Source organism: Coregonus clupeaformis, chromosome 1 (genome assembly GCF_020615455.1).
Source record: "Coregonus clupeaformis isolate EN_2021a chromosome 1, ASM2061545v1, whole genome shotgun sequence".
Lineage (NCBI taxonomy): Eukaryota > Metazoa > Chordata > Actinopteri > Salmoniformes > Salmonidae > Coregonus > Coregonus clupeaformis.
In genome coordinates, this window is record NC_059192.1 from 2,038,126 (window position 1) to 2,064,171 (window position 26,046).

Sequence of the window (26,046 nt, forward strand, 5' to 3'; positions counted from 1 at the left end):
ACGTCAGGGAAGAGTATAACACTAACCTCTCTCTCCTCATGCTTTCTCTCTCTCTCATTGGTAAGTTTATCTCTCCATTTTAATTAACTGTACACCCAAGCCGCTGGTATTAAGTGGCATTACAGAAACATTCTTGAAACGGTTCAGTTGTTAGTCTGTCGGTGGCGTATCATTTGATTGTTATGAGAGCGTTGCGTTTCCTCCAAACTATCTAGACTAAAACGCTCTCCGTTGTGGTGTTGGCTCAATAAGACAATTTCAGCGTATCAAAGGATATCTCTGGAGTTAGGTAAGGCAGCTCGCAAGGAGTGAGAGAATGGTGCTGAAGCGCAAAATCGGGATGTATGATATGCAACCCCGGACAATTTGGCGGGCTACAATAGTATTTATCGGCTTTTAATGTATTTTGTTGCCCAAAAGCCGGCAATTACGGCTATCGAAACCCTGTCAAAGACATACGTGCACACGCGTGCGCACACACATTACACACTCAAACGCACGCACACACGCATGAGTTATCTTTGTGTAAAGTGATCTTTAAATGCTATTTCTATTAAATATGATGATTACAAACACTTGTGGTATTTATTTACCCTATTTGTTCCATGGAGATGGACACAAACACACCCTCTATTAACCTCACTGCTTGGGTGTAGCACAAACGCCTGTGGTTGTGGTAATAGAATACAGTATTTTAAATAACTTGGATAACTCCCACCCGCACTATTACTTCTGCACGCTGTTTATTGTGTTGATCATTCATTCACAGACCTTTTTCAAGAGATATCATAGAAAAGGCACACTTTGTTGTATCCTTTCCCCACACTCACGTGGAATATAGAACTATAGAATGCTTACTTCCTCTCAAAAACAATTTCATGTAATAATACAAAATGCCTTCAAAATGTTCTCAAGGGCCTCTCAAGGTGGACAAGAGCCTAGATGGTTTAAAGCTTTTCCATTCCTCCTGAGTGGCATGCTTTAAAAGGAGGAATGTAAGCCATTCAGATTTGCAGTAGTTGGCTAGCACCCATAAGTGGTAGACAGAGTTTATAGAGGAAGAGGTATTATCCTCCTTTCTCTTTCATAATATTTTTTCTCTTTTCCCCTGCTTTGATATGTGAATGTGATGTACCCTCTTTTGTGTGGATTTCTCTCCACTTATCATTCTGTGTCCTATTTAAATGCCACTGTTTTATTTTGTCTTAACCCTTCTTTGCCTGTCACTCTTTTGAAGGTGAGGCTAGTGCGCTCCAACCCCCCCAGTTCAGAGTTCAAAGCCTCTTTCGAAGCCTCCTACCAGGTGTACAAACTCTACCAGATGGCCATTCACCACGACCCTCCAGACAAGCCCACGGAGAGCCAGGTCAGTGGTCACTGGGTCAACCTGCTGAAGGGGCACAGGGAAGGGAGGGAGGGGTGGAGGAAGAGGGTAAAGAGGTGTTTTTGATATCAAAACACAGTGAACCATGTTGAGAGTAAATTCAGTTGCCTTTATTAGAAAACATCCACATTATGTGGAAATGTGTCTTTAGCTTCATTGATATAAAACAAGCAACATTAAAACCTCATCAGGAGCGCCTTGTCAACATGGGGTAAATATCTTGAACCACCAGATGTAATTGTTGTCTGGAGCTTACTAAATAGTTTAACCAGTCTCTCTCCAGTGTGAGAGAAGTATCTCTGACCAATGTTTGTGTGCAATCTGTCATCAGGCAACTAAGATGATACAGATGGGAAATGGAGAGAACGTGGAATTAGGTGACTTGGCCCGACCACTTCAAAAGAAGTGCACTATGTAGGGAATAGGGTGCCATTTGCCATAGTGAATGTTAGGAGTCGATTCCTCTTGACACTGCAAGGAGTCGAGGAATCAATTATTTTGGAGTCGACTCTCCACCACTACGTCATCATTAACAGTTGGGAAAATGGCAGAGAAAGGCAAGTGACAGCAGCGAAGTCCTATATGGTGATGGGCATTTAAAATATTTTCACTATTAGAATAATATCATAATATTTTTTGGGGTATCCGGATAGTCTAAATGCATACACTACTGGTCAAAAGTTTTGGAACACCTACTCGATCAAGTGTTTTTCTTTATTTTTACTATTTTCTACATTGTAGAAGTGTTAAACAAATCAAAATTTATTTTCGATTTGAGATTCTTCAGATAGCCACTATTTGCCTTGATGACTGCTTTGCACACTCTTGGCATTCTCTCAACCAGCTTCATGAGGTAGTCACCTGGAATGCATTTCAATTAGCAGGTGTGCCTTGTTAACAGTTAATTTGTGGAATTTCTTTCCTTCTTAATGCGTTTGAGCCAATCAGTTGTGTTGTGACAAGGTATACAGAAGATAGCCCTATTTGGTAAAAGACCAAGTCCATATTATGGCAAGAACAGCTCAAATAAGCAAAGAGAAACAACTGTCCATCATTACTTTAAGACATGAAGGTCAGTCAATACGGAACATTTCAAGAACTTTGAAAGTTTCTTCAAGTGCAGTGATGACCATCAAGCGTTATGATGAAACTGGCTCTCATGAGGACTACCACTTGAATGGAAGACCCAGAGTTACCTCTGCTGCAGAGGTTAAGTTCATTAGAGTTACCAGCCTCAGAAATTGCAGCCCAAATAAATGCTTCACAGAGTTCAAGTAACAGACATACAGTGGGGAGAACAAGTATTTGATACACTGCCGATTTTGCAGGTTTTCCTACTTACAAAGCATGTAGAGGTCTGTAATTTTTTATCATAGGTACACTTCAACTGTGAGAGACGGAATCTAAAAAAAAATCCAGAAAATCACATTGTATGATTTTTAAGTAATTCATTTGCATTTTATTGCATGACATAAGTATTTGATCACCTACCAACCAGTAAGAATTCCGGATCTCACAGACCTGTTAGTTTTTCTTTAAGAAGCCCTCCTGTTCTCCACTCATTACCTGTATTAACTGCAACTGTTTGAACTCGTTACCTGTATAAAAGACACCTGTCCACACACTCAATCAAACAGACTCCAACCTCTCCACAATGGCCATTACCAGAGAGCTGTGTAAGGACATCAGGGATAAAATTGTAGACCTGCACAAGGCTGGGATGGGCTACAGGACAATAGGCAAGCAGCTTGGTGAGAAGGCAACAACTGTTGGCGCAATTATTAGAAAATGGAAGAAGTTCAAGATGACTGTCAATCACCCTCGGTCTGGGGCTCCATGCAAGATCTCTCCTCGTGGGGCATCAATGATCATGAGGAAGGTGAGGGATCAGCCCAGAACTACACGGCAGGACCTGGTCAATGACCTGAAGAGAGCTGGGACCACAGTCTCAAAGAAAACCATTAGTAACACACTACGCCATCATGGATTAAAATCCTGCAGCGCACGCAAGGTCCCCCTGCTCAAGCCAGCGCATGTCCCGTCTGAAGTTTGCCAATTACCATCTGGATGATCCAGAGGAGGAATGGGAGAAGGTCATGTGGTCTGATGAGACAAAAATAGAGCTTTTTGGTCTAAATTCCACTCGCCGTGTTTGGAGGAAGAAGAAGGATGAGTACAACCCCAAGAACACCATCCCAACCGTGAACCATGGAGGTGGAAACATCATTCTTTGGGGATGCTTTTCTGCAAAGTGGACAGGACGACTGCACCATATTGAGGGGAGGATGGATGGGGCCATGTATCGCGAGATCTTGGCCAACAACCTCCTTCCCTCAGTAAGAGCATTGATGATGGGTCGTGGCTGGGTCTTCCAGCATGACAACGACCCGAAACATACAGCCTGGGCAACTAAGGAGTGGCTCCGTAAGAAGGATCTCAACTCAGCATTCTTTGTCCTCCAAACACGACGAGTTGAGTTTTTACCAAAAAGTTATATTTTGGTTTCATCTGACCATATGACATTCTCCCAATCCTCTTCTGGATCATCCAAATGAACTCTAGCAAACTTCAGACGGGCCTGGACATGTACTGGCTTAAGCAGGGGGACACGTCTGGCACTGCAGGATTTGAGTCCCTGGCGGCGTAGTGTGTTACTGATGGTAGGCTTTGTTACTTTGGTCCCAGCTCTCTGCAGGTCATTCACTAGGTCCCCCCGTGTGGTTCTGGGATTTTTGCTCACCGTTCTTGTTATCATTTTGACCCCACGGGGTGAGATCTTGCGTGGAGCCCCAGATCGAGGGAGATTATCAGTGGTCTTGTATGTCTTCCATTTCCTAATAATTGCTCCCACAGTTGATTTCTTCAAACCAAGCTGCTTACCTATTGCAGATTCAGTCTTCCCAGCCTGGTGCAGGTCTACAATTTTGTTTCTGGTGTCCTTTGACAGCTCTTTGGTCTTGGCCATAGTGGAGTTTGGAGTGTGACTGTTTGAGGTTGTGGACAGGTGTCTTTTATACTGATAACAAGTTCAAACAGGTGACATTAATACAGGTAACGAGTGGAGGACAGAGGAGCCTCTTAAAGAAGAAGTTACAGGTCTGTGAGAGCCAGAAATCTTGCTTGTTTGTAGGTGACCAAATACGTATTTACCACCATAATTTGCAAACAAATTCATTAAAAATCCTATAATGTGATTTTCTGGAATTATTTTTCTCAATTTGTCTGTCATGACGTGTACCTATGATGAAAATGACAGGCCTCTCATCTTTTTAAGTGGGATAACTTGCACAATTGGTGGCTGACTAAATACTTTTTTTCCCCACTGTATATGTTTTTGTACTTTTGACGCCTTTTTCTCCCCAATTTCGTCTTGTCCCATCGCTGCAACTCCCGTACGGACTCGGGAGAGGCGAAGGTCGAGAGCCATGCGTCCTCCGAAACACGACCCTGCCAAGCCACATTGCTTCTTTACACACTTCTCGCTTAACCTGGAAGCCAGCCGCACCAATGTTTTGGAGGAAACACCATACAGCGTGCGTGCGCCCGGCCCGCCACATGGAGTCGCTAGAGCGCGATGGGACAAGGACATCCCGGCCGGCCAAACCCTCCCTTAACCTGGACGACGCTGGGCCAATTGTGTGCCGGTCGCGGCCGGCTGCGACACAGCCTGGGATCGAACCCGGGTCTGGAGTGATGCCTCAAGCACTGCGATGCGGTGCCTTAGACCGCTGCGCCACTCGGGAGGCCTAATTTATTAATTGATTTGTAAATTTAGGCTAATGTCCACAAAAACGTTCCAGTGCTAGGCCTAGGCTTCTTGATGTAGGCCTATTCACTGCAAATGGCTCGCTCCGCTCCACAGGGGCATCAACCATACTACACAGCCTACTCCGGTTGTAAATTGGTACCATGAACTCCATATTAAGAGGCGAGAAATACATTATATACTCACAGAAACCTGTGACTCTCTGTAACTAGAATAAAATATATTTTGATTTGTTTACTTCATGATTCCATATGTGTTATTTCATAGTTTTGATGTCTTCACTATTATTCTACAATGTATATAATAGTAAAAATAAAGGAAAACCTTTGAGTAGGTGTTCCGAAACCTTTGACCGGTAGTGTATGTTTTCAAGATGATTATATATATATATCCTTTTTTTTTTTTTTAACTTTAATGGAGACTTGCTCACAAGACTCGAGAGAGAGAGCCGATACACTGCGCTCCGCTTGTTTCAGCAGAAGCTGGGGAAGGGGCGAGAGAGGAGCAGGGGCGGGTGAGTGTGACAGACTTGGCAAGGAGGGAGCGCGAGAAAGTAGTCAAACTAACTCGCACCAGTTTGACAAACTTGTTGCTGCCATAGGTTATCTATAATAACATCTGGTAGTGCCTGTCTTGACTTCATCAAATCATTTTTAAAGAAGCTATCTAGCTACAGTAGCCAGCAAAGTTAGCCAGCTAGCTAAATTAGCGAAGCTAATTGAGGCTATTTTGCTTTGCTTCCCGTCCTTGTCTACAACATCTCCATTCATATGAAACAACAGTGATCATTTTAGCCTACTCCTTCTAATTTAGCCAACTTAATTCTGTCATTTTAATTCCATTTTGCATTGTTTAAAAATCTCCCACTTCACTTTCTACACATGGAGCCTCTGACTGTAGCGCCTCTTTGATTGACCGACAATAACCACAAGCTACATGTGTGAAACGTGTGTTTTGGAGACAATTATTTGGGGTAACACTAGCCTCCCTGGGGGCAGGGTGTTAAAGCCTGCTCTGACAGACGCACACGAGGACCATACAAGAGCCCTGCCCCTCTGACACTGCCAATTACAAACACCCGTATTCTACTGGAACTAACCCACCCACCCACGTCGGATTAATAAATTCCACCCTCCCTTCATATTTGACCCTCTTTACACACTAGTTTAGATATTACCCTCTCTCACTCCTGCTAATCAGTTGCCCCATTCGTTCATCCAGTGTTTTCCAGAAGCACATTAATTAGCCAGCCAGGATCCCCTGGGAAAAAATAAACTTTTGCAGAACAAGCTCAATTTTGGTGGCCCCTTTTGGTGGTAGATTCTAATGCATTGATTCCATCCGAAATACACAGCGAAATGATTGAGTTTACTTCCCAGATTGGAAAAATGTGTTGTGGTATTGTGTTTACAATTTAAATTACTGAAACGTTTATTTTGTCCGTAGATTTGCTGTATTCCACAAAGTTATATCTAGCACTGCAGTGAGGGGGAGGGGTGCATAACCTTGTGACGTAGCTCTAGCCCTACCTCGCGCTCCCTGAGTGAGAGATGTGCGCACTTTGACAGACAGTCCAACACTAAATCAGAGAGGTTTTGGCATGAAATTTGAGGTTGTTCCCCCTTTTAAGGTATGATTTAGGAAAACACTCTGGCAGACTCTATAGACCAGCGCTGCTTTCTGAGCCAGCAGGGAAGAGGTGTGTGTGTGTGTGTGTGAATGTTTATCAAAATGCTTTTGTCTTTGCGTATCCAATCAGAATAAAGACACACATACAGTATGTCTAGGATAGTCATATCATATACGTGTGTTTTAAGGCCATATCCATGTTTCCTGCCATAGTGGATTTTTTTAAAACTCCCGCACCAAAACAAGTTTTCCACAGAAACACACTCACACACACACTTGCCGTTATCCAGACACACTCACACATGCTGTATCTGGTCTTAACCGTTGTGCTGAGCTGTAACTCTGTGTTCCTGCACATGGGGCATCATTAGACCTATGATTCATTATTCATTACAGCTAAATAATTTAATGTATTAAATGAATAGTTTAGTTCCAAAATGACGAACACTTTGAAGCTCATTTCTGAAGCTTTTACACAGAAATACAATGTATTTTACACCGCATACTGCCATTCCCAGAGTGCATTTCATCTCCCAGGGTGCAATGCTCTGCCCAGGGCTGCTGTCTAGCTACTGCTAACAAGCCCAGACAAACACAAAGTAGTCTAAATATATTGCTGTCATAGCTAAGTTATGAGTGCATTTCACATTACTTTTGGGTTGTAATCATATTATATTGCTCACATGAATGTCATGCTGAATATATGTTTGTTATTGTCACGCAAAGATAATTCGAATTTAGTTGCTATTAGAACTTTACAATGCAAATGTCATGTGTAAAATAGTTTTGGGGAACTAAACCTCCCTTGCAATGCACTGTTTTGTAACACTTTTTGCTTAGGGACAGTTAGAAATGTACTGGGATGGGGGGTGCTGGTCCTAAATAGGGCACTGTTTTATTTTTATATACTGTATATATATAATTTTTTGGTGCACGGAAGGGTAGTGCATTCACCATTTTGCAGGTTTTACTATATAATTTCTTCCAGATTTCCTCATCTGCTTGCATGCGCCTCCTCCATCAAGGTGTTTTGGTACTTCCATTATGCACTACCTTTTTCTGCCCACTTACTATACATTCAACTCTATCCTGCCCTCAATTCATAGTGACAATAGTGGTAGGTGGATCATTTGTTCAGATCTGTAATAGGTTAACTAGCAATCATACCACACATATCTTTAAAATATGCACAAATGTTATATACACTGCTCAAAAAAATAAAGGGAACACTTAAACAACACAATGTAACTCCAAGTCAATCACACTTCTGTGAAATCAAACTGTCCACTTAGGAAGCAACACAGATTGACACTAAATTTCACATGCTGTTGTGCAAATGGAATAGACAACAGGTGGAAATTATAGGCAATTAGCAAGACACCCCCAATAAAGAAGTGGTTCTGCAGGTGGTGACCACAGACCACTTCTCAGTTCCTATGCTTCCTGGCTGATGTTTTGGTCACTTTTGAATGCTGGCGGTGCTTTCACTGAATGCTGGCGGTGCTTTCACTCTAGTGGTAGCATGAGACGGAGTCTACAACCCACACAAGTGGCTCAGGTAGTGCAGCTCATCCAGGTTGGCACATCAATGCGAGCTGTGGCAAGAAGGTTTGCTGTGTCTGTCAGCGTAGTGTCCAGAGCATGGAGGCGCTACCAGCTGACAGGCCAGTACATCAGGAGACGTGGAGGAGGCCGTAGGAGGGCAACAACCCAGCAGCAGGACCGCTACCTCCGCCTTTGTTAAAGGAGGAGCAGGAGGAGCACTGCCAGAGCCCTGCAAAATGTGAAACAGACTCCATGAGGATGGTATGAGGGCCTGACGTCCACAGGTGCAGGACGTTTGGCATTTGCCAGAGAACACCAAGATTGGCAAATTCGCCACTGGCGCCCTGTGCTCTTCACAGATGAAAGCAGGTTCACACTGAGCACATGTGACAGAGTCTGGAGACGCCGTGGAGAATGATCTGCTGCCTGCAACATCCTCCAGCATGGCCGGTTTGGCGGTGGGTCAGTCATGGTGTGTGGGTGGCATTTCTTTGGGGGGCCGCACAGCCCTCCATGTGCTCGCCAGAGGTAGCCTGACTGCCATTAGGTACCGAGATGAGTTCCTCAGACCCCTTGTGAGACCATATGCCGGTGCGGTTGGCCCTGGGTTCCTCCTAATGCAAGACAATTCTAGACCTCATGTGGCTGGAGTGTGTCAGCAGTTCCTGCAAGAGGAAGGCATTGATGCTATGGACTGGCCCGCCCGTTCCCCAGACCTGAATCCAATTGAGCACATCTGGGACATCATGTCTCGCTCCATCAACCAACGCCACGTTGCACCACAGACTGTCCAGGAGTTGGCGGATGCTTTAGTCCTGGTCTGGGAGGAGATCCCTCAGGAGACCATCTGCCACCTCATCAGGAGCATGCCCAGGCGTTGTAGGGAGATCATACAGGCACGTGGAGGCCACACACACTACTGAGCCTCATTTTGACTTGTTTTAAGGACATTACATCAAAGTTGGATCAGCCTGTAGTGTGGTTTTCCACTTTAATTTTGAGGGTGACTCCAAATCCAGACCTCCATGGGTTGATAAATTTGATTTCCATTGATACTTTTTGTGTGATTTTGGTGTCAGCACATTCAACTACAGTGAGGGGGAAAAGTATTTGATCCCCTGCTGATTTTGTACGTTTTCCCACTGACAAAGACATGATCAGTCTATAATTTTAATGGTAGGTTTATTTGAACAGTGAGAGACAGAATAACAACAAAAAAATCCAGAAAAACGCATGTCAAAAATGTTATGAATTGATTTGCATTTTAATGAGGGAAATAAGTATTTGACCCCTCTGCAAAACATGACTTAGTACTTGGTGACAAAACCCTTGTTGGCAATCAAAGATGTCAGACGTTTCTTGTAGTTGGACACCAGTTTTGCACACATCTCAGGAGGGATTTTGTTCCACTCCTCTTTGCAGATTTTCTCCAAGTCATTAAGGTTTCGAGGCTGACGTTTGGCAACTCGAACCTTCAGCTCCCTCCACAGATTTTCTATGGGATTAAGGTCTGGAGACTGGCTAGGCCACTCCAGGACCTTAATGTGCTTCTTCTTGAGCCACTCCTTTGTTGCCTTGGCCGTGTGTTTTGGGTCATTGTCATGCTGGAATACCCATCCACGACCCATTTTCAATGCCCTAGCTGAGGGAAGGAGGTTCTCACCCAAGATTTGACGGTACATGGCCCCGTCCATCGTCCCTTTGATGCGGTGAAGTTGTCCTGTCCCCTTAGCAGAAAAGCACCCTCAAAGCATAATGTTTCCACCTCCATGTTTGACGGTGGGGATGGTGTTCTTGGGGTCATAGGCAGCATTCCTCCTCCTCCAAACACGGCGAGTTGAGTTGATGCCAAAGAGCTTGATTTTGGTCTCATCTGACCACAACACTTTCACCCAGTTCTCCTCTGAATCATTCAGATGTTCATTGGCAAACTTCAGACGGCCCTGTATATGTGCTTTATTGAGCAGGGGGACCTTGCGGGCGCTGCAGGATTTCAGTCCTTCACGGTGTAGTCTGTTACCAATTGTTTTCTTGGTGACTATGGTCCCAGCTGCCTTGAGATCATTGACAAGATCCTCCCGTGTAGATTCCTCACCGTTCTCATGATCATTGCAACTCCACGAGGTGAGATCTTGCATGGAGTCCCAGGCCGAGGGAGATTGACAGTTATTTTGTGTTTCTTCCATTTGTGAATGATCGCACCAACTGTTGTCACCTTCTCACCAAGCTGCTTGGCGATGGTCTTGTAGCCCATTCCAGCCTTATGTAGGTCTACAATCTTGTCCCTGACATCCTTGGAGAGCTCTTTGGTCTTGGCCATGGTGGAGAGTTTGGAATCTGATTGATTGATTGCTTCTGTGGACAGGTGTCTTTTATACAGGTAACAAACTGAGATTAGGAGCACTCCCTTTAAGAGTGTGCTCCTAATCTCAGCTCGTTACCTGTATAAAAGACACCTGGGAGCCAGAAATCTTTCTGATTGAGAGGGGGTCAAATACTTATTTCCCTCACTGTATGTAAAGAAAAAAGTATTTAATAAGATTATTTCATTCATTCAGATCTAGGATGTGTTGTTTAAGTGTTCCCTTTAATTTTTTGAGCAGTGTATATAAATCCACAAGAACATAGAGGAATAGCTGATGGGCAGCGGAGAGGCCAGGTGCGTCGTTGCGCATGAAAGAACAGTCAAGACATGAGACACGCAGCTCAAAAGGCGCCCCCTATTGATCGTGAAAAAGGCCATACAAATGTTATTTACTATATAACGGATGCCCCTCTTCACATTGTAAATAAATAAATAAAATAGTGATTCATTTAATTTGCGGTGAATTGAATCATGGGGGGAAAAAATAATAATTTGGAAATAGCAAACAGTAAAAGGAAAACATTTAGCTGTAGCCTTCCTTCCGAATTGTCGCTGCAAAACTCATTTTGTATGTACTTTTAAGTTGATTTCGACATTCAATTTATGGGACATTACAACTCAATAGATGCTAGTAGTCAACCTGAAGTAAACACTTCTATCGGCTCTATAAAATCCATGATGCGTGCTGATGTTGCACAAAAACCTTCCCAATTAAATGTTGACTGCAAAGTAGGCCTGCCTAATAGAATGATATCATGATGATTTGTATAAATCGAGTGCACATTTGTTTTGCATACGCTGCCATCACGTGCAGTACAGAAATCTGACAGAAAAACTGCTAACCTAACACAAATATACAGTGACTAAAACTGGGACATGCTTTTAATGGTGCTCTCCATTTTTTTTTTACCCTGACTGGGACTGAAACCCTGATCCCTGTGACTCATTACAAAACCATTATACTGTCACCTATATTGCTAAATGAGCCATGATGAGGGGGGCAGGTAGCTTAGCGGTTAAGCGCGTTGGGCCAGTAAACGAAAGGTCGCTGGTTCGAATTCCCGAGCCGACTAGGTGAAAAATCTGTTGATGTGCCCTTGAGCAAGGCACTTAACCCTAATTGCACCTGGAAGTCGCTCTGGATAAAAGCGTCTGCTAAATGACAAAAATTTAATGGTACTATTCTTACCAAGTGGGTTAACCCTATTGGCACGATTCGTAGGATGTTTGTCTTTCAAGTTAGCAACCCGAATGGTATTACCTGCCCCACCGCTCACTACAATACCAAAAGGTTTAGTATTATTACAAGGGGTACAACTTGGGTTGGGATTACTTACTTGGGGGGGTGGCAGTGTGGCGGCTCGCCTAACCTTTCAAACAAAATAAATCCGTTATACAGTTAATTAAATTGATGGCCTTAAGGACAATAAAATTGTCTTACCTAGACTAGCATAAAACACCACAATGCAATGATTATTTGCAATATTGTTTTCAAGTGAGTACATTTGAGTACAATTCTACTCTAGGATGTAAACTGCAGTGAAAATGTAATTTGAATAATGGCGTAAAAGCCCTGTTATTTGAATGTTTCATTCCATTTGCTTCAATTGTGGGTCTATTCTCGACACATTATAAGGCACAGAACAGTCTGGCTGTATTTTTACTTTTGATGCTGATGCTCTGTCTGTTGCCGATCCTCATTCTCCCGATATAGGGCTATGCCCCCAGCAGTCCCAGTTATTCAGGAAAGCTTAACACAGGTTCTGCCTCCTTTCCAATCCGCTATTCCTTGACTGCGTCAATATAGGCAAAATATTTTTCAATTAACTTTTAAAATGTATTACGTTTTATGTGTGGCATAAACACAACCAGTCAAAATGTTTTAATCTGATTAGGCTACTTCAAAAGTCTCCTGTAGGCGACTTGCTCACTGTGTTGTTGTTTTTATCGCACTGCTTTGCTTTATCTTGGCCAGGTCGCAGTTGTAAATGAGAACTTGTTCTCAACTGGCTTACCTGGTTAAATAAAAATAAAAAAACTTCATCCACTCTACTATAATTTCAGCATCCAAACTGCACACTGGCCATTCAATGAATGGAAAGAGACATCTGTTACAAAACACAATAGTTTAATGAAATTTTGAGATTGTCAAGCCAAGCCTTCGATACTGAGTAGGGAGGGATGTATTTTCTGTTTGACATACTCTAAGCGCTCGAAGTCGGTAATCGGTATGCAGTTATGCGTTGCTTATTGGTTGTGTGTGGTGCATTGACACAGAAACCTGTTGGTGTAAAATTGTTGCATATATTTTATATACACTGAACAAAAATATAAACGCAACATGTTTCATGAGCTGAAATAAAAGATCCCATAAATGTTTCATATGCACAAAAAGCTTAGTTATCTCATTTTGTGCACAAATGTGTTTACATCCCTGTTAGTGAGCGTTTCTTCTTTGCTAAGATAATCCATCCACCTGACAGGTCTGGCATATCAAGAAGCTGATTAAACAGCATGATCATTACACCAGGTGCACCTTGTGCTGGGGAATAAAAGGCCACTCTAAAATGTGCAGTTTTGTCACAAAACTGCCACAGATGTCTCAAGTGTTGAGGGAGCGTGGAATTGGCATGCTGACGGCAGAAATGTCCACCAGAGCTGTTGCCAGAATGTAATGTTAATTTCTCTACCATAAGCCACCTCCAACGTTGTTTTAGAGAATTTGGCAGTACGTCCAACTGGCCTCACAACCGCAGACCCACGTGTATGGCTTTTGTGTGGACGAGCGGTTTGCTGATGTCAACGTTGTGAACAGAGTGCCCCATGGTGGCGGTGGGGTTATGGTATGGGCAGGCATAAGCTACGGACAATAAACACAATTGCATTTTATCGATGGCAATTTCAATGCACAGGAGATACAGTGACGAGATCCTGAGGCCCATTGTGAGGCCCACTTTTTTAAAGGTACCTGTGACCAACAGATGCATATATGTATTCCCAGTCATGTGAAATCCATAGATTAGGGCCTAATGAATTTATTGCAATTGACTGATTTCCTTATATAATTTGTAACTTCGTAAAATCTTTGAAATTGTTGCCTATTTTTGTTCAGTATAATTGTAAATATAGCATCAAAATGTTGAAAATCTGATTTCCCCCTAGCTGATTGTTGTCTACAGCTGGCTCTGATCGTAGTGTAATTAGACAGGCAGGGAGAGTGAGCTCGTCCGTGCTGGTCGGCGAACCCTCAACCTTCTGGCCCATAGCCCTACGTGGCATCGACTGTGCCACAAAACCATGCTGAAGTGGTCATGTCGATATCCACGTTTATAAACACAGGGTTGCTACAGTTATTTGTGATGGTAATCATTTTTTGAGGGGGGAGGGTGTGCACATTTTTTTTTTCAATACAAGGGGAGTGTCATGAAAAAAAAAGAATAATATATATATATATATATATATCACACCTCCAGTTGAACTGTCAATTAGTAGTTTCGGTGGGCTGGCCCTCATCTGCTCTGTATGCAAAGTATTCCCATAGTTCGCTTCTGTAACCAGTTTTGTCAACAAGCTGCGGGCGTGGAGGTATGACATTTTTGTTAGAAGCCATGCTGTCAGCATTTTCTTTCACTCGCTTGCTTACTACTAGCTTACTTACTACTGCCCCCTTGAGAAGATTCAGACAAATTACTAGACACTCGATCCTCTCAATCCGTATTCTCTATATGATTGATGTGAGACTCATTTGACAGAAATACCGAAATTAACAACAATTCTAGTACCGAACCATTTTACATATTATAGTATCGAAAAGTACCGACGCTTTGGTATACCGTGCAACACTATTCCCTAAGGTTCATTAAATGTTGCGTCACATGTTGCATCATGTTCTATTAGCAGGATTCCATTGACGCTCTAGATCCCTACAGATCCCCTCTAACTTCTTTTAAGGTCAGAGGTCAACTCACTCTTTTTTTTTCTTTCTCCCAGGTGACCATTATCACCAGCCTCAGAACAACCCAGAGAGATTTGAGTTTTCACCAGTTTTTTTCCCCTCCTTAAAGTAGTGGTCTTAAAGTGGTCTTTAATTTTGAATCGCCAAATGATAGGAGGATGAAGGTCCATGAAAAAGAGGAGTAAAATTGTTGACCAGAGGACATTTCTCCAAAAAGTAAGATCTTTGTCCCCATGTGCAGATGCAAACCGTAGTCTGGCTTTTTTATGGCGGTTTTGGAGCAGTGGCTTCTTCCTTGCTGAGCGGCATTTCAGGTTATGTCGATATAGGACTCGTTTTACTGTGGATATAGATACTTTTGTACCTGTTTCCTCCAGCATCTTCACAAGGTCCTTTGCTGTTGTTCTGGGATTGATTTGTACTTTTCGCACCACAGTGCGTTCATCTGTAGGAAACAGAACACGTCTCCTTCCTGAGCGGTATGACGGCTGCTTGGTCCCATGGTGTTTATACTTGCGTACCATTGTTTGTACAGATGAACGTGGTACCTTCAGGCGTTTGTAAATTGCTCCCAAAGATGAACCAGACTTGTGGAGGTGAACAATTCTTTTTCTGAGGTCTTGGCTGATTTCTTTTGATTTTCCCATAAAGTCAAGCAAAGAGGCACTGAGTTTGAAGGTAGGCCTTGAAATACATCCGCTGGTACACCTCCAATTGACTCAAATTTTGTGTATGTCCATTACATGAAAAATCAATTGAAATTACAGGTTGTAAGCAACAAAATAGGAAAAACGCCAAGGGGGATGAATACTTTTACAAGGCACTGTATTGTGTACGTGTGTGTGTGTCCGAGGTGGCTGCTTGCCTTCCTAATTGCCTTGCTACCCAGACTCCTTGCTCCGTCCAAACACTACGCCATGCCCATGAACATTCGTTTTTTCTTCGCAATGAGTCTGGATTTGAGTACCTCCCCGATCCTTCACCGAATGCGAACACGTTCGGAGCTGTCTGATTGGTCCAGAAACCGATTGGTTGGGCCAGAACCAGAACACACGTGGGTTAAGTGGTGGTTTGAAAATTCATAATTGGCTTTGATTAGTGATGTAACGATTCACTGATACGCATTTGTTCCCAATTCAAATATTTAAGATTCAATTGCCTCGGTCCGCAGAGGCCAAAGCGATCCAAATGTAGCATGCATCGGTCAGAAAATCAATTCAAACATTCTGAATCGCCGGTTCACAATTTTCTTCTGCTCATATTACATTCTTTCTACCTTCAGAAAATACCTCATCTTTTATGACAACTGATGTGTCCTCTCCTTCAGTGTTCAACTGCATGTAACTGTGTGGACAGTCATTGATCAAAGTCATTTTGCATGCCGAACAACCCCAGGCAATATCAGTAGCCTAGTCAAATGGCGCACTGTGCCCAGCTTCGCACGCTGACCAACGGCATCTTCTGCATTCAAATGCTAAAATGGCTTGCATGGTATTGGGCTTTATTAGTTGAGTGACAACCTTAGCAATTTGCTAGGTTATTGTTATTTATGCACTGTTGAAAATGGTGTTTTACCGGAATAAAAGTAAGCTACCGGAGACACAACTCTCTTCTGCCTATACCTGCTAAACGGGGCTTACAATATATTTTATTTTGATTGTTCAGGTTCACCATCAGCAATAGTTCTAGTCGTTTTGCTTTAAACAAGCAGTGTATATGATCATTTTTAGATATAAAGGGTAAATTGATAATTTCATAACGAGGACAGCAATCACTTTTGCGATGCGCACTACGTGGCCAAAGCGAAAGAAGAGAAGATCACTCCATTAAAAACGATTCACCAAACGGTCAAAGCCATTTTGATTTTGAGATGGGGATGAAATCCAAAGTTGTGCTGTACAGTGAGCTCCAAAAGTATTGGGACTGTGATACATTTGTTGTTGTTTTGGCTCTGTACTCCAGCACTTCGGATTTAAAATGATACAATGACTGAGTTAGACGCACAGATATCATAACCCCAAGACATCCTAACCTCTCACCATTACAATAACAGGGAAAGTTAGCATTTTTCATCATTATTCACGATGCATTTGTAAACAATAAATATTGATTATTCACGAGGCGTTTGTAAACAATAAATATTGATACATTACTAGCTCAAAACTTAATCTGCAAAATTGACAAGTTAATCAGTGGGTGATGGTGATTTCAGAACAAAAGTGGGGGGACAAAAAACAGGCTACATCTTATAGTGGTAGTTGGGTGGTAGATGCCTAGTCGCCCTTATGGCTCAGCTCAGGTGCCTACATAGTACATACACCATAGACACCGATTTTTATATATATATACGGATGGACGGACGGACGTCAGCTCAGAGAGGCCCAGCAAATGAGCTCCATCAGCAGCAGTTTTTTATTTAGAATGGAAAATTAATGTGCTTATACAACAAATGTTAGTTCATCGAATCGCATTGAACCGAATCACATTGATTTGTTCTCTAATCAAACTGAATCGCACTGAATCATTTCAAACTAAAACATATCGTTCCTGTATCGTATCGGTGACCATGTAACGAATCGTCTTGAAAAGGAAAGATGCACATCCCTAGCTTTGATACTCTGATTGGTTAGAGACGACGCAATCGTTTTTCGACTCCAAACCCACCACTGGTGTGCGTGGCCAAAGAGCTCTATTTTCATGTCATCTGACTATAGCACCATCTGGAGTTTGATAAACGGCATTGGCATTTGGAATGGAACCAGTTCTATGTTCAGATGACATGAAAATAGAGCTCTTTGGCCACGCACACCAGAAAAGTACCTCATACCTACGTTTAAAATATGGTGCTGGATCTTTTAATGTTATTGGGGTATTTTCCTTCCACTGGTCCAGGGGCAACAGCATCATTAACTTTATAAGTACGAGGACATCTTAGCCAAAAACCTGGTTGCCTCTGCCAGGAGGCTGACACTTGGCCGCAAATGAATCTTCCAGCAAGACAATAACACCAAACACTAATCAAAATCCCCAATGAAATGGTTAATTGACCACAAAATCAATATTTTGCAATGGCCATCTCAGTCTCCGGACAGATTCTGTATGGAGGAATGGTCTTACATCCCTCCCAACATGTTCTCCAATCTCATAAAACATTTTAGAAAAAGGCTGTGTCGTTATCCTCGCAAGGGGAGGGTGCTAGAGTATTGAAAACGGGTGGAAATAATTTGACCCTTATCTTTTAAAGTTTTTTTTATTACTTGTTAAACCAAATCTCTTTCTCTGAGCAATTGTATTAGTGTAGTATAATTTCCCTATTGTCAATAATTATGGACCTGACTGTATGTGTGTGTGGTGAAAGTGTTTCCTGCCAGCCTGTCACAGTTGGTGTGTGTTAGTGATACTAATGCCGTTTGCTCCAGAGCGGGGCATGCTCTGGCAGAGAGAGCAGGGGAGTGACGCCCCGTCGCCTGTCATTTCTCCCCAGTACAGACTCTGGAAAACACACACACTTCACTGACTCAGACACACACACACCACTCACTTGGAGGACTCTTACTCTTGTCTCGAACGTTGGTTGCACCTGAGCCAGGACTGTCGGACAGTGAACCTTGCCGTCAGCACTCATTACTCTCATATTGGCTCTGCTCCTCTGTACACACACACACACACACACACTGGACAGTTGTTGTTATTGTTTTCATCATACTGCCACTCTTGACTCTATCGGACTTTCTCACTGTCTATCTGCTGGGAAAGAGGCCAGTGAGTTTTATGTGGTGTCTCCCCCAAGCACAAGTGATGTCCGGTGCAGTTGTGATGACGTATGTGTGTAGGTGAGTGAGAGCATGCCTGTGTGTGTGCGTAAGTGTTTAGGCGTGTTGGCTCTGTGTGTGCGCAAACCTTTGCATCTGCGTGTGCATGTCTCACAAAGCTGGCTCTTGGCTGACTCCTTGGGACTAGTGGGCTGAGGCTCCAGGCCCAGTTCCCCCTGCAGTTCCCCTAGCGGCCCTCTGGGGGGTGCCGTGATGAGAGGATTAAAAACACTCTGCTAGCCCTCTGCCGCCACCGAGATAGAGAGGACAAAACGAAAGGTTAAGAAAGGAGAAGAGGGCATGCTGTGTGTGACTGGCGTCCTAACAGTAAGTGGCAGGATGGAGTTGAGGGAGGGAGGCTGTGGGTTTGAGTTTGTTCTTGGTACTAGTACTGTTCTAGGTGCGTCCCCATTCTCCAACCTTCTCCCAAAGTGTGCACTTGCACACACGCCGTCAAAGATTTGATTTAACAATGGTGGAAACCTTGGCGATGTTGAAGCTATTTACCCTAACTCTAAATGGCTAACAACAACGGTTTTGGTGACACCATAGTTTTCTTGACATCAGCATTGTCTGATCATACCCTCAAGACATGCTAACCTCACCATTACTAATAACAGGGGAGGTTAGCATGTCTTGAGGTTATGCTCAGGCAATGTATCTATCAGGCAGTGATGGCTCTGTGGTGTCACCAGTGTCATGGCTTGGGGTATGATCATTCAGGATTTTCCGTAATCATGGTAGCATCCACATTAACGTAGAAGTGTTTAGAAACATTATATTCTTATTTACAATATTAGTGAATCCAAAATGACACAATACATTATTTACCGTTCATTTCTATATGAAATAAATAAAATAAGCTAAAAAACAACCAAAACGAACTGCAAATGCATCCAACAAATGTGTAAAGTCACAAGCTTGATGTAGTCATTGCGTGCTAGGAATATGGGACCAAATACTAAACTTTAAGGTTGTCAATAATTTTGACCCATACCTTTTTCAGAAAACAAATTATTACTTGTTAAACAAAATCTCTTTCTCTGAGCAATTGTATTAGTATAAAATAATATAATTTCCCTTATTGTTTTTGCATTATAGCTCAGTATTTGAATTATTTATTTTATACAGTCATTATTGCTCATCTGTCAATAATTTCGGACCCTACTGTAGATTACTGGATTGTGGTGAAATACTGCCCTGAGTATGTGACGGTCACTTACTATAGTCAGGTTCCCTTAGTTAAGTGCCCATTGGCTTCACCACTCCTGTTTATGACAGATTAGCTGTCTACCTGCCCCCGTCTTCCTTCCCCCTTATTGACCAAAGCACGGTCAATCAGACAGCAGTGACCATCAGTCGCCAGGAAACTGGTCAATTTTTACTGGTTTTGGATTATTCATAGGGAGGGAGGGGTGGTCGAGAGAGATGGGTGGAGGGAAAGAGAGGGGAAAGTAGAGACATTAAGAGGGATGAGAGAGGAGAGGAGGTAGAGGGAGGAAAGTAGGTAGAGAGAGAGGGAGAAGGAGAAAGGAAAGGAGGGAGGAAGAGAGTGAAATAGGGATAGAAGGAGAGACCGAGAGACCCACTAATGATCGTAGCCATTTGGTTAATAGCCTTTTACAGAGCAGCACACAAATACTTCCTGTTTTATGGCTGTGTTATGTTATTTCATACCCCCCTCTGCTCTGTCTGAGGTCAGTCTGGAACCTCTGTCTCGTGTGTTTGTTTCGCTGTATAACCACTCCCCCTCCTCCTTAGCAAAGAGAGTGGAACCAAAATATAAATCCAACATGCAACAATTTCAAAGCTGATTGTCACCAAACACTTTTCATTCACTTCGTCTCCCCCGCCTCACGTCTCTCCCAGTCAAGATCATCTTTGCTCGATCCTCGAAATGACTGTGTGAATGTCATGGGTCTTAGAGACAGCGCGCACTTTTATAAAAGAGATGGCTTCTTCTATGCTAATGTTGATCAGTAAAATAAGTCTCAAAAAGGTTTTTCATCTATAGCCTCATGAAATCAGCCAAAACAAGCTCATTAACTCAATGCATGTACACACTCCTATTGAATATGCATTCACCTGTATTGTGAATAGGCCTTGATTTACCCAGTTTGTCATAAGAGATGTACCATTCAAATAAATTATTACTATTATGTTATGTATATGTAGTTACACTTAACAAAAATACAAACGCAACATGCAATAATTTCAATGATTTTACTGAGTTACTGTTCATATAAGGAATTCAGTCATGACACATCTCCTTCGCATTGAGTTGATCAGGCTGTTGATTGTGTCCTGTGGAATGTTGTCCCACTCGGGAACTGGAACACGCTGTTGTACACGTCGATCCAGAACATCTCAAACATGCTCAATGGGTGACATGTCCGGTGAGTATGCAGGCCATGGAAGAACTGGGACATTTTCAGCTTCCTGGAATTGTGTATGAGGTGATGGAGGCGGATGAATAGCACGACAATGGGCCTCAGGATCTCATCACGGTGTTTCTGTGCATTCAAATTTCCATCTATAAATGGCAATTGTGTTTGTTGTCTGTAGCTTATGTCTGCCCATACCTTAACACCGCCGCCACCATGGGGTACTCTGTTCACAACGTTGACATCAGCCAACCCACTCGCCCACACAACGCTATACACGCTGTCTGCCATCAGCCCGGTATAGTTGAAACCGGGATTCATCCGTGAAGAGCTCACTTCTCCAGCGTGCCAGTGGCCATCGAAGGTGAGCATTTGCCCACTGAAGTCTGTTACGACACGGAATTGAAGTCAGGTCAAGACCCTGGTGAGGACGAGGAGTACGGAGATGAGCATCTCTGAGACGGTTTCTGACAGTTTGTGTAGAAATTCTTCGGTTCCGCAAACCCACAGTTTCATCAGCTGTCCGGGTGGGTGGTCTCAGACAATCCCGCAGGTGAAGAAACCGGATGTGGAAGTCCTGGGCTGATGTGGTTATACGTGATCTGCGGTTGTGAGGCCGGTTGGACGTACTACCAAATTCTCTAAAACGACGTTGGAGGCAGCTTATGGTAGAGAAATTAACATTCAATTCTCTAGCAACAGCTCTGGTGGACATTCCTGCAGTCAGCATGCCAATTGTACGCTCCCTCAACTTGAGACATCTGTGGTGTTGTGTGACAAAACTGTACTTTTTAGTGACCTTTTATTGTCCCCAGCAAAAGGTGCACCTGTGTAATGATTATGCTGTTTAATCCGCTTCTTGATATGCCACACTTGTCAGGTGGATGGACTATCTTGGCAAAGGAGAAACGCTCGCTAACAGGGATGTAAATAAATGTGTGCGCAAAATACGGGAGAATTACGCTTTTTGTGCGTATGAAACATTTCTTGGATCCTTTATTTCAGCTCATGAAACATGGCACCAACACTTTACATGTTGCGTTTATATTTTTTGTTCAGTTACCCCAGAAATGAATGGCACAACTTGCTTCCTTGTGAAACACAAAACTAATTTGCACCCGATTAGAAGTGTGGGGTTAGTGAGTGTGTAGTTCAGGGTTGCCCAACCCTGTTCCTGGAGAGCTACCCTCCTGTAGGTTTTCGCTCCAACCCCAGGTGTTACTAACCTGATTCATCGTATCAACCTGCTAATTATTAGATTCAAGTGTGCTAGATTAGGGATAGAGCAAAAATCTACAGGACGGTAGCTCTCCAGGAACAGGGTTGGGCAGTCCTGGTGTAGTTGATCTGTGTGTATATGTCTGGGGTGGGGGTTAGAATCTTAGTGTGTGTGTGTGTGTGTGTGTGTGCGCGTACGTGTGTGTGTACAGTTGTGTGTGCATGGGGTGCAAGAAGCTGCCATATAGGCCTACGGTATGAACTCATCTGTTGGTTTTACATTACTGCCCTAGTGACCTCTCATTGTCATTATTAGACTGAAGGGCCACATGGGAGGAGTTATCTTATCAGTTAATATATTTTTTATGTCAGTTTAATAACAATTGTTTTATGTCCAAATATAAACCTGTCAGTGTATGAACCTCATGATTAATGTTTCCATTTGTGAAAACACGGTCTTCCCCTCTATGGCATATTGAATTTACTCTCCATTTGATATATTACACCTTAAGCACAGGAATGGGAATGTTACACTATAAGAGACAGTTACTGGGGCAATGTATGGTTTTCATTAAACATTTGTGGCCTGTAGAGAGTAAGTAACCGTCATAACTAACCATGTATTTTTCTCTCTGGCTGCTCACCCCCCCCTCCCCCCACCCCCTCCTCTACAGTTCAGGAGATTTCTCTGTGACTCGCCACTTGAGGTATGTACCCCTGCCCTGGACCGTATCTATGAAAGGAATCGCAGGACCTCGCGGAGATGCCTTCATATAAGTTCTCCCAGGCCCAGAACCCAGGATACTTGAAGCCCCACCCCATAGCACTCCACTATATACCATTTCCACTGGTCAGCGGTGCAGCTTGTCACCGGTGATCAGGGATAGAGGGAGGAGAGAGAGGGAGAACAAAATGATAACGCAAGATAATTACATCACATAACTCCCATTCATACAACTACTTAAGAATAACAGATCAGGGTGTACTGATGAAAGTATGCCTGTAACTGTAAGTTGATGAAATAGGGATTATCATACTGATTTATCTACTGACCAGTACAATAAAGGATAAACACAACAGTAAACATTCATACATCCACTCTCTCATACTCATTCTAACAAAACGATACCACGGCAAAAAAACAAGGCGTATTAGCCAAAGTCACAGAATGGCACTTGATCGAGACATTTCAATATCATTACATTTAAACGTTTTGATTTTAGAATGTACAGGATCCATTAATGAATCAATTATACAGTAGTAGCTAGCTTTGAATGCAAGCACTCTCCTGTTATTATATTACACATTCCTGACCTAGTTATTATTAGAAGCATTATACATTAATAGAGATTCAAACGGTTAAATGTAGTAACACATGTGGTCCGTGTGTTGGTACAAGCACACATGCAGCCATGCATGCACGCACACGCGCACCCCCCCCCCCCCTAGTCCCTTGTACTTTCTCTATGAGAGCCCTCCAGCTGGACAAGGGACTCTGGGGGATGGACTCAGGAAGCGGGTATTGTTTATTTTTGGATTGGTTTTACTTAGCTTCTCTTGGAGAGTTGAAATGGAGTAGAGGGAAATGTGGTGTCCAGATTGGGGTCTGTGTGTGACGGTACTGAAGAACAGGCCTTGATCCGATCCATTTTCCGGCTGTACCAAGGCACAGTCAGGCTGCTACTCTGCCTTGTGTGTCTACATTTGTGTTTGTTGAGGCTGATACTGGTACAGATGTGTAATGTGGTAGGCATCCTTTAAAGAAACAGCTGGTTCAAGTGCCCACTGCCCAAGTCTCATGAGCCATACTGAAAGTCTTGCACTAGCTAGCCATAAGAAAGTTGAGAGAGAGAGACTAGGAGAATTGGCACAAAGCTCAGAGTTGGGTGCTACCTTGTTTGAGGAGCAGTTGAGGGTTAGTTGGAGAATGTTGCTGTTTCATTGGGACTGAAATTAAATGGCTGATTTCATGAATGCTGTATCTCTGTGGTCTATGGCTGTACAGTATGTATGGGTTCAAGACACTCAAGGGGACTCGTTCCAACCCTCCACAGACACAGCGAACAAATACAAGATACAAGGACCAGACATGACTAGATGGCACAGAGCAGGCCATCTGTTGAGATCAGGAAATGCACTGGAACTGTTAAGGTCAGGGCAATTACAGATGGGATGGGACTTTAAAATAGCTATTTTAATGGGTTAGAAGGATGGAGATGCACACACTGCGTCACCTTCAATGCCCTGTGGTCCCCCTCCAGCCTCTCTTAATGAAGATCGTTAGCCTTTATGAGAAACAAGCTTTTATCACCTCAAGGCTGGCGTCCAGACGCACTGAATTACACGGGCTTTGTTCCTATGGGGACACCACTTCTTCTCAGGCTGCTCCCCCCCCCATCTCATTTACACACACACACTACATGCATCCCTATACAGTATATACATATGCAAGTGGCCATTTCAACAAAAAATGATACACACTCAAGGTTTACCCTCAAAATATCCCCCCCCGCACCACATACATACATACATACATACATACATACATACACACACACACACACACACACACACACACACACACACACACACACACACACGGATATTGAGGTTAATCGGGGCTCTTGTAGTCTAGTTGTTTGTTTTTGTGTTTATCCCATCGCACCACAATTAAAGGGCCTTCGTGCTGAAACAATCTAAGGCTAATTAGCATCAGCTGTAATCTGCTCCTCCATGTTTGTGTGTGTGGACTCAGCAGAGCGCCTGCATAGTGTAAACAAACACACCAGGGTTGAGTTCTAAATGGTACCCTATTTCCTATATAGTGCACTGCATACATACTATAGGCCCTGGTCAAAAGTAGTGCACTACACAAACAAACAATAGGGTGTCATTTGGGATGCAGCCCAGCTCTGAGCAGCACGATACACCCCTACCTAAAAGTACCTCCATTACCGCGTGTTGGCACACAAAAGCTGGGGATTATTTATACAGTGAGCAATGCAGATGTTCAGATTGTTTGTCACACAGCTTTGGATGATTCCACTGCTGGTATGGTTAGGGCTGGCACAATTACCGTATAATCGTGTAACCGACGATTATGGATGATTATTTTAAATTTTTGTTTGTGTAGAACAAACAGGTGACTAAAGACGGGACAGCCGGGCATTCGTGCGATTTGAGTCCTTTTCTGCGGTAACATGGACTCTTTACAACGTGATGAAACTTTGTTGCTCCTTGCTGAAACGAGCAAGGAGTAGCAAACGAGTCTTCGGTTGCCTAGGCAATGCCCCCCTACCTGCAGTAGCAGCACATGAGGTCAGGAGCAGAGGAGAGGAGAACATTTGGTTATTTTTGCTATTTGAACGATTGTAACTGTGACCGCGGTCATTTGGCTGACCAATAAGTCATCCACAATTCCATTAACGTCACAGCCTTAGGTATGCTACAGGTGGGCGGCAGGTAGCCTAGCGGTTCAGAGCGTTCAGCCAGTAACCGAAAAGTCGCTGGTTTAAATCCCCGAGCCGACTAGGTGAAAAACCTGTCTGTGCCCTTGAGCAAGGCACTTAACCCTAATTGCTCATGTAAGTCACTCTGGATAAGAGCGTCTGTATTAAGCACAGAGTGGCGCAGTAGTCTAAGGCACTGCATCGCAGTGCTAGCTGTGCCACTAGAGATCCTGGTTCGAGTCCAGGCTCTGTCGCAGCTGGCAGCGACCGGGAGACCCATGGGCGGCGCACAATTGGTTCAGCGTCGTCCAAGGTAGGGGAGGGTTTGGCCGGCAGGGATGTGGGTTCGTTTCCCACGGGGGGCCAGTATGAAAAAAACAACAAAAAATAAAACATGCATTCACTAACTGTAAGTCGCTCTGGATAAGAGCGTCTGCTAAATGACTAAAATGTAAATGTAAACAGAGTGACACTGGGAGGGACTAACTGATCTTGTGCAATAAGAAATGCTCGCTTTTGTTTTCCGTTGCAAAACATTT

At 43.3% G+C, this 26,046-nt stretch overlaps 1 protein-coding gene across 1 annotated transcript in view; it reads left to right on the top strand.

The window, feature by feature from the left end:
- LOC121568044 (arginyl-tRNA--protein transferase 1) overlaps positions 1 to 26,046 on the top strand; it is a 177,054-nt gene that overhangs the window by 60,978 nt on the left and 90,030 nt on the right. Inside the window, exons 7-8 of the mRNA XM_041878610.2 lie at positions 1,238 to 1,366; positions 22,733 to 22,765. Coding sequence (XP_041734544.2) covers positions 1,238 to 1,366; positions 22,733 to 22,765 — 162 coding nt within the window. The remainder of the gene's footprint in view (positions 1 to 1,237; positions 1,367 to 22,732; positions 22,766 to 26,046) is intronic.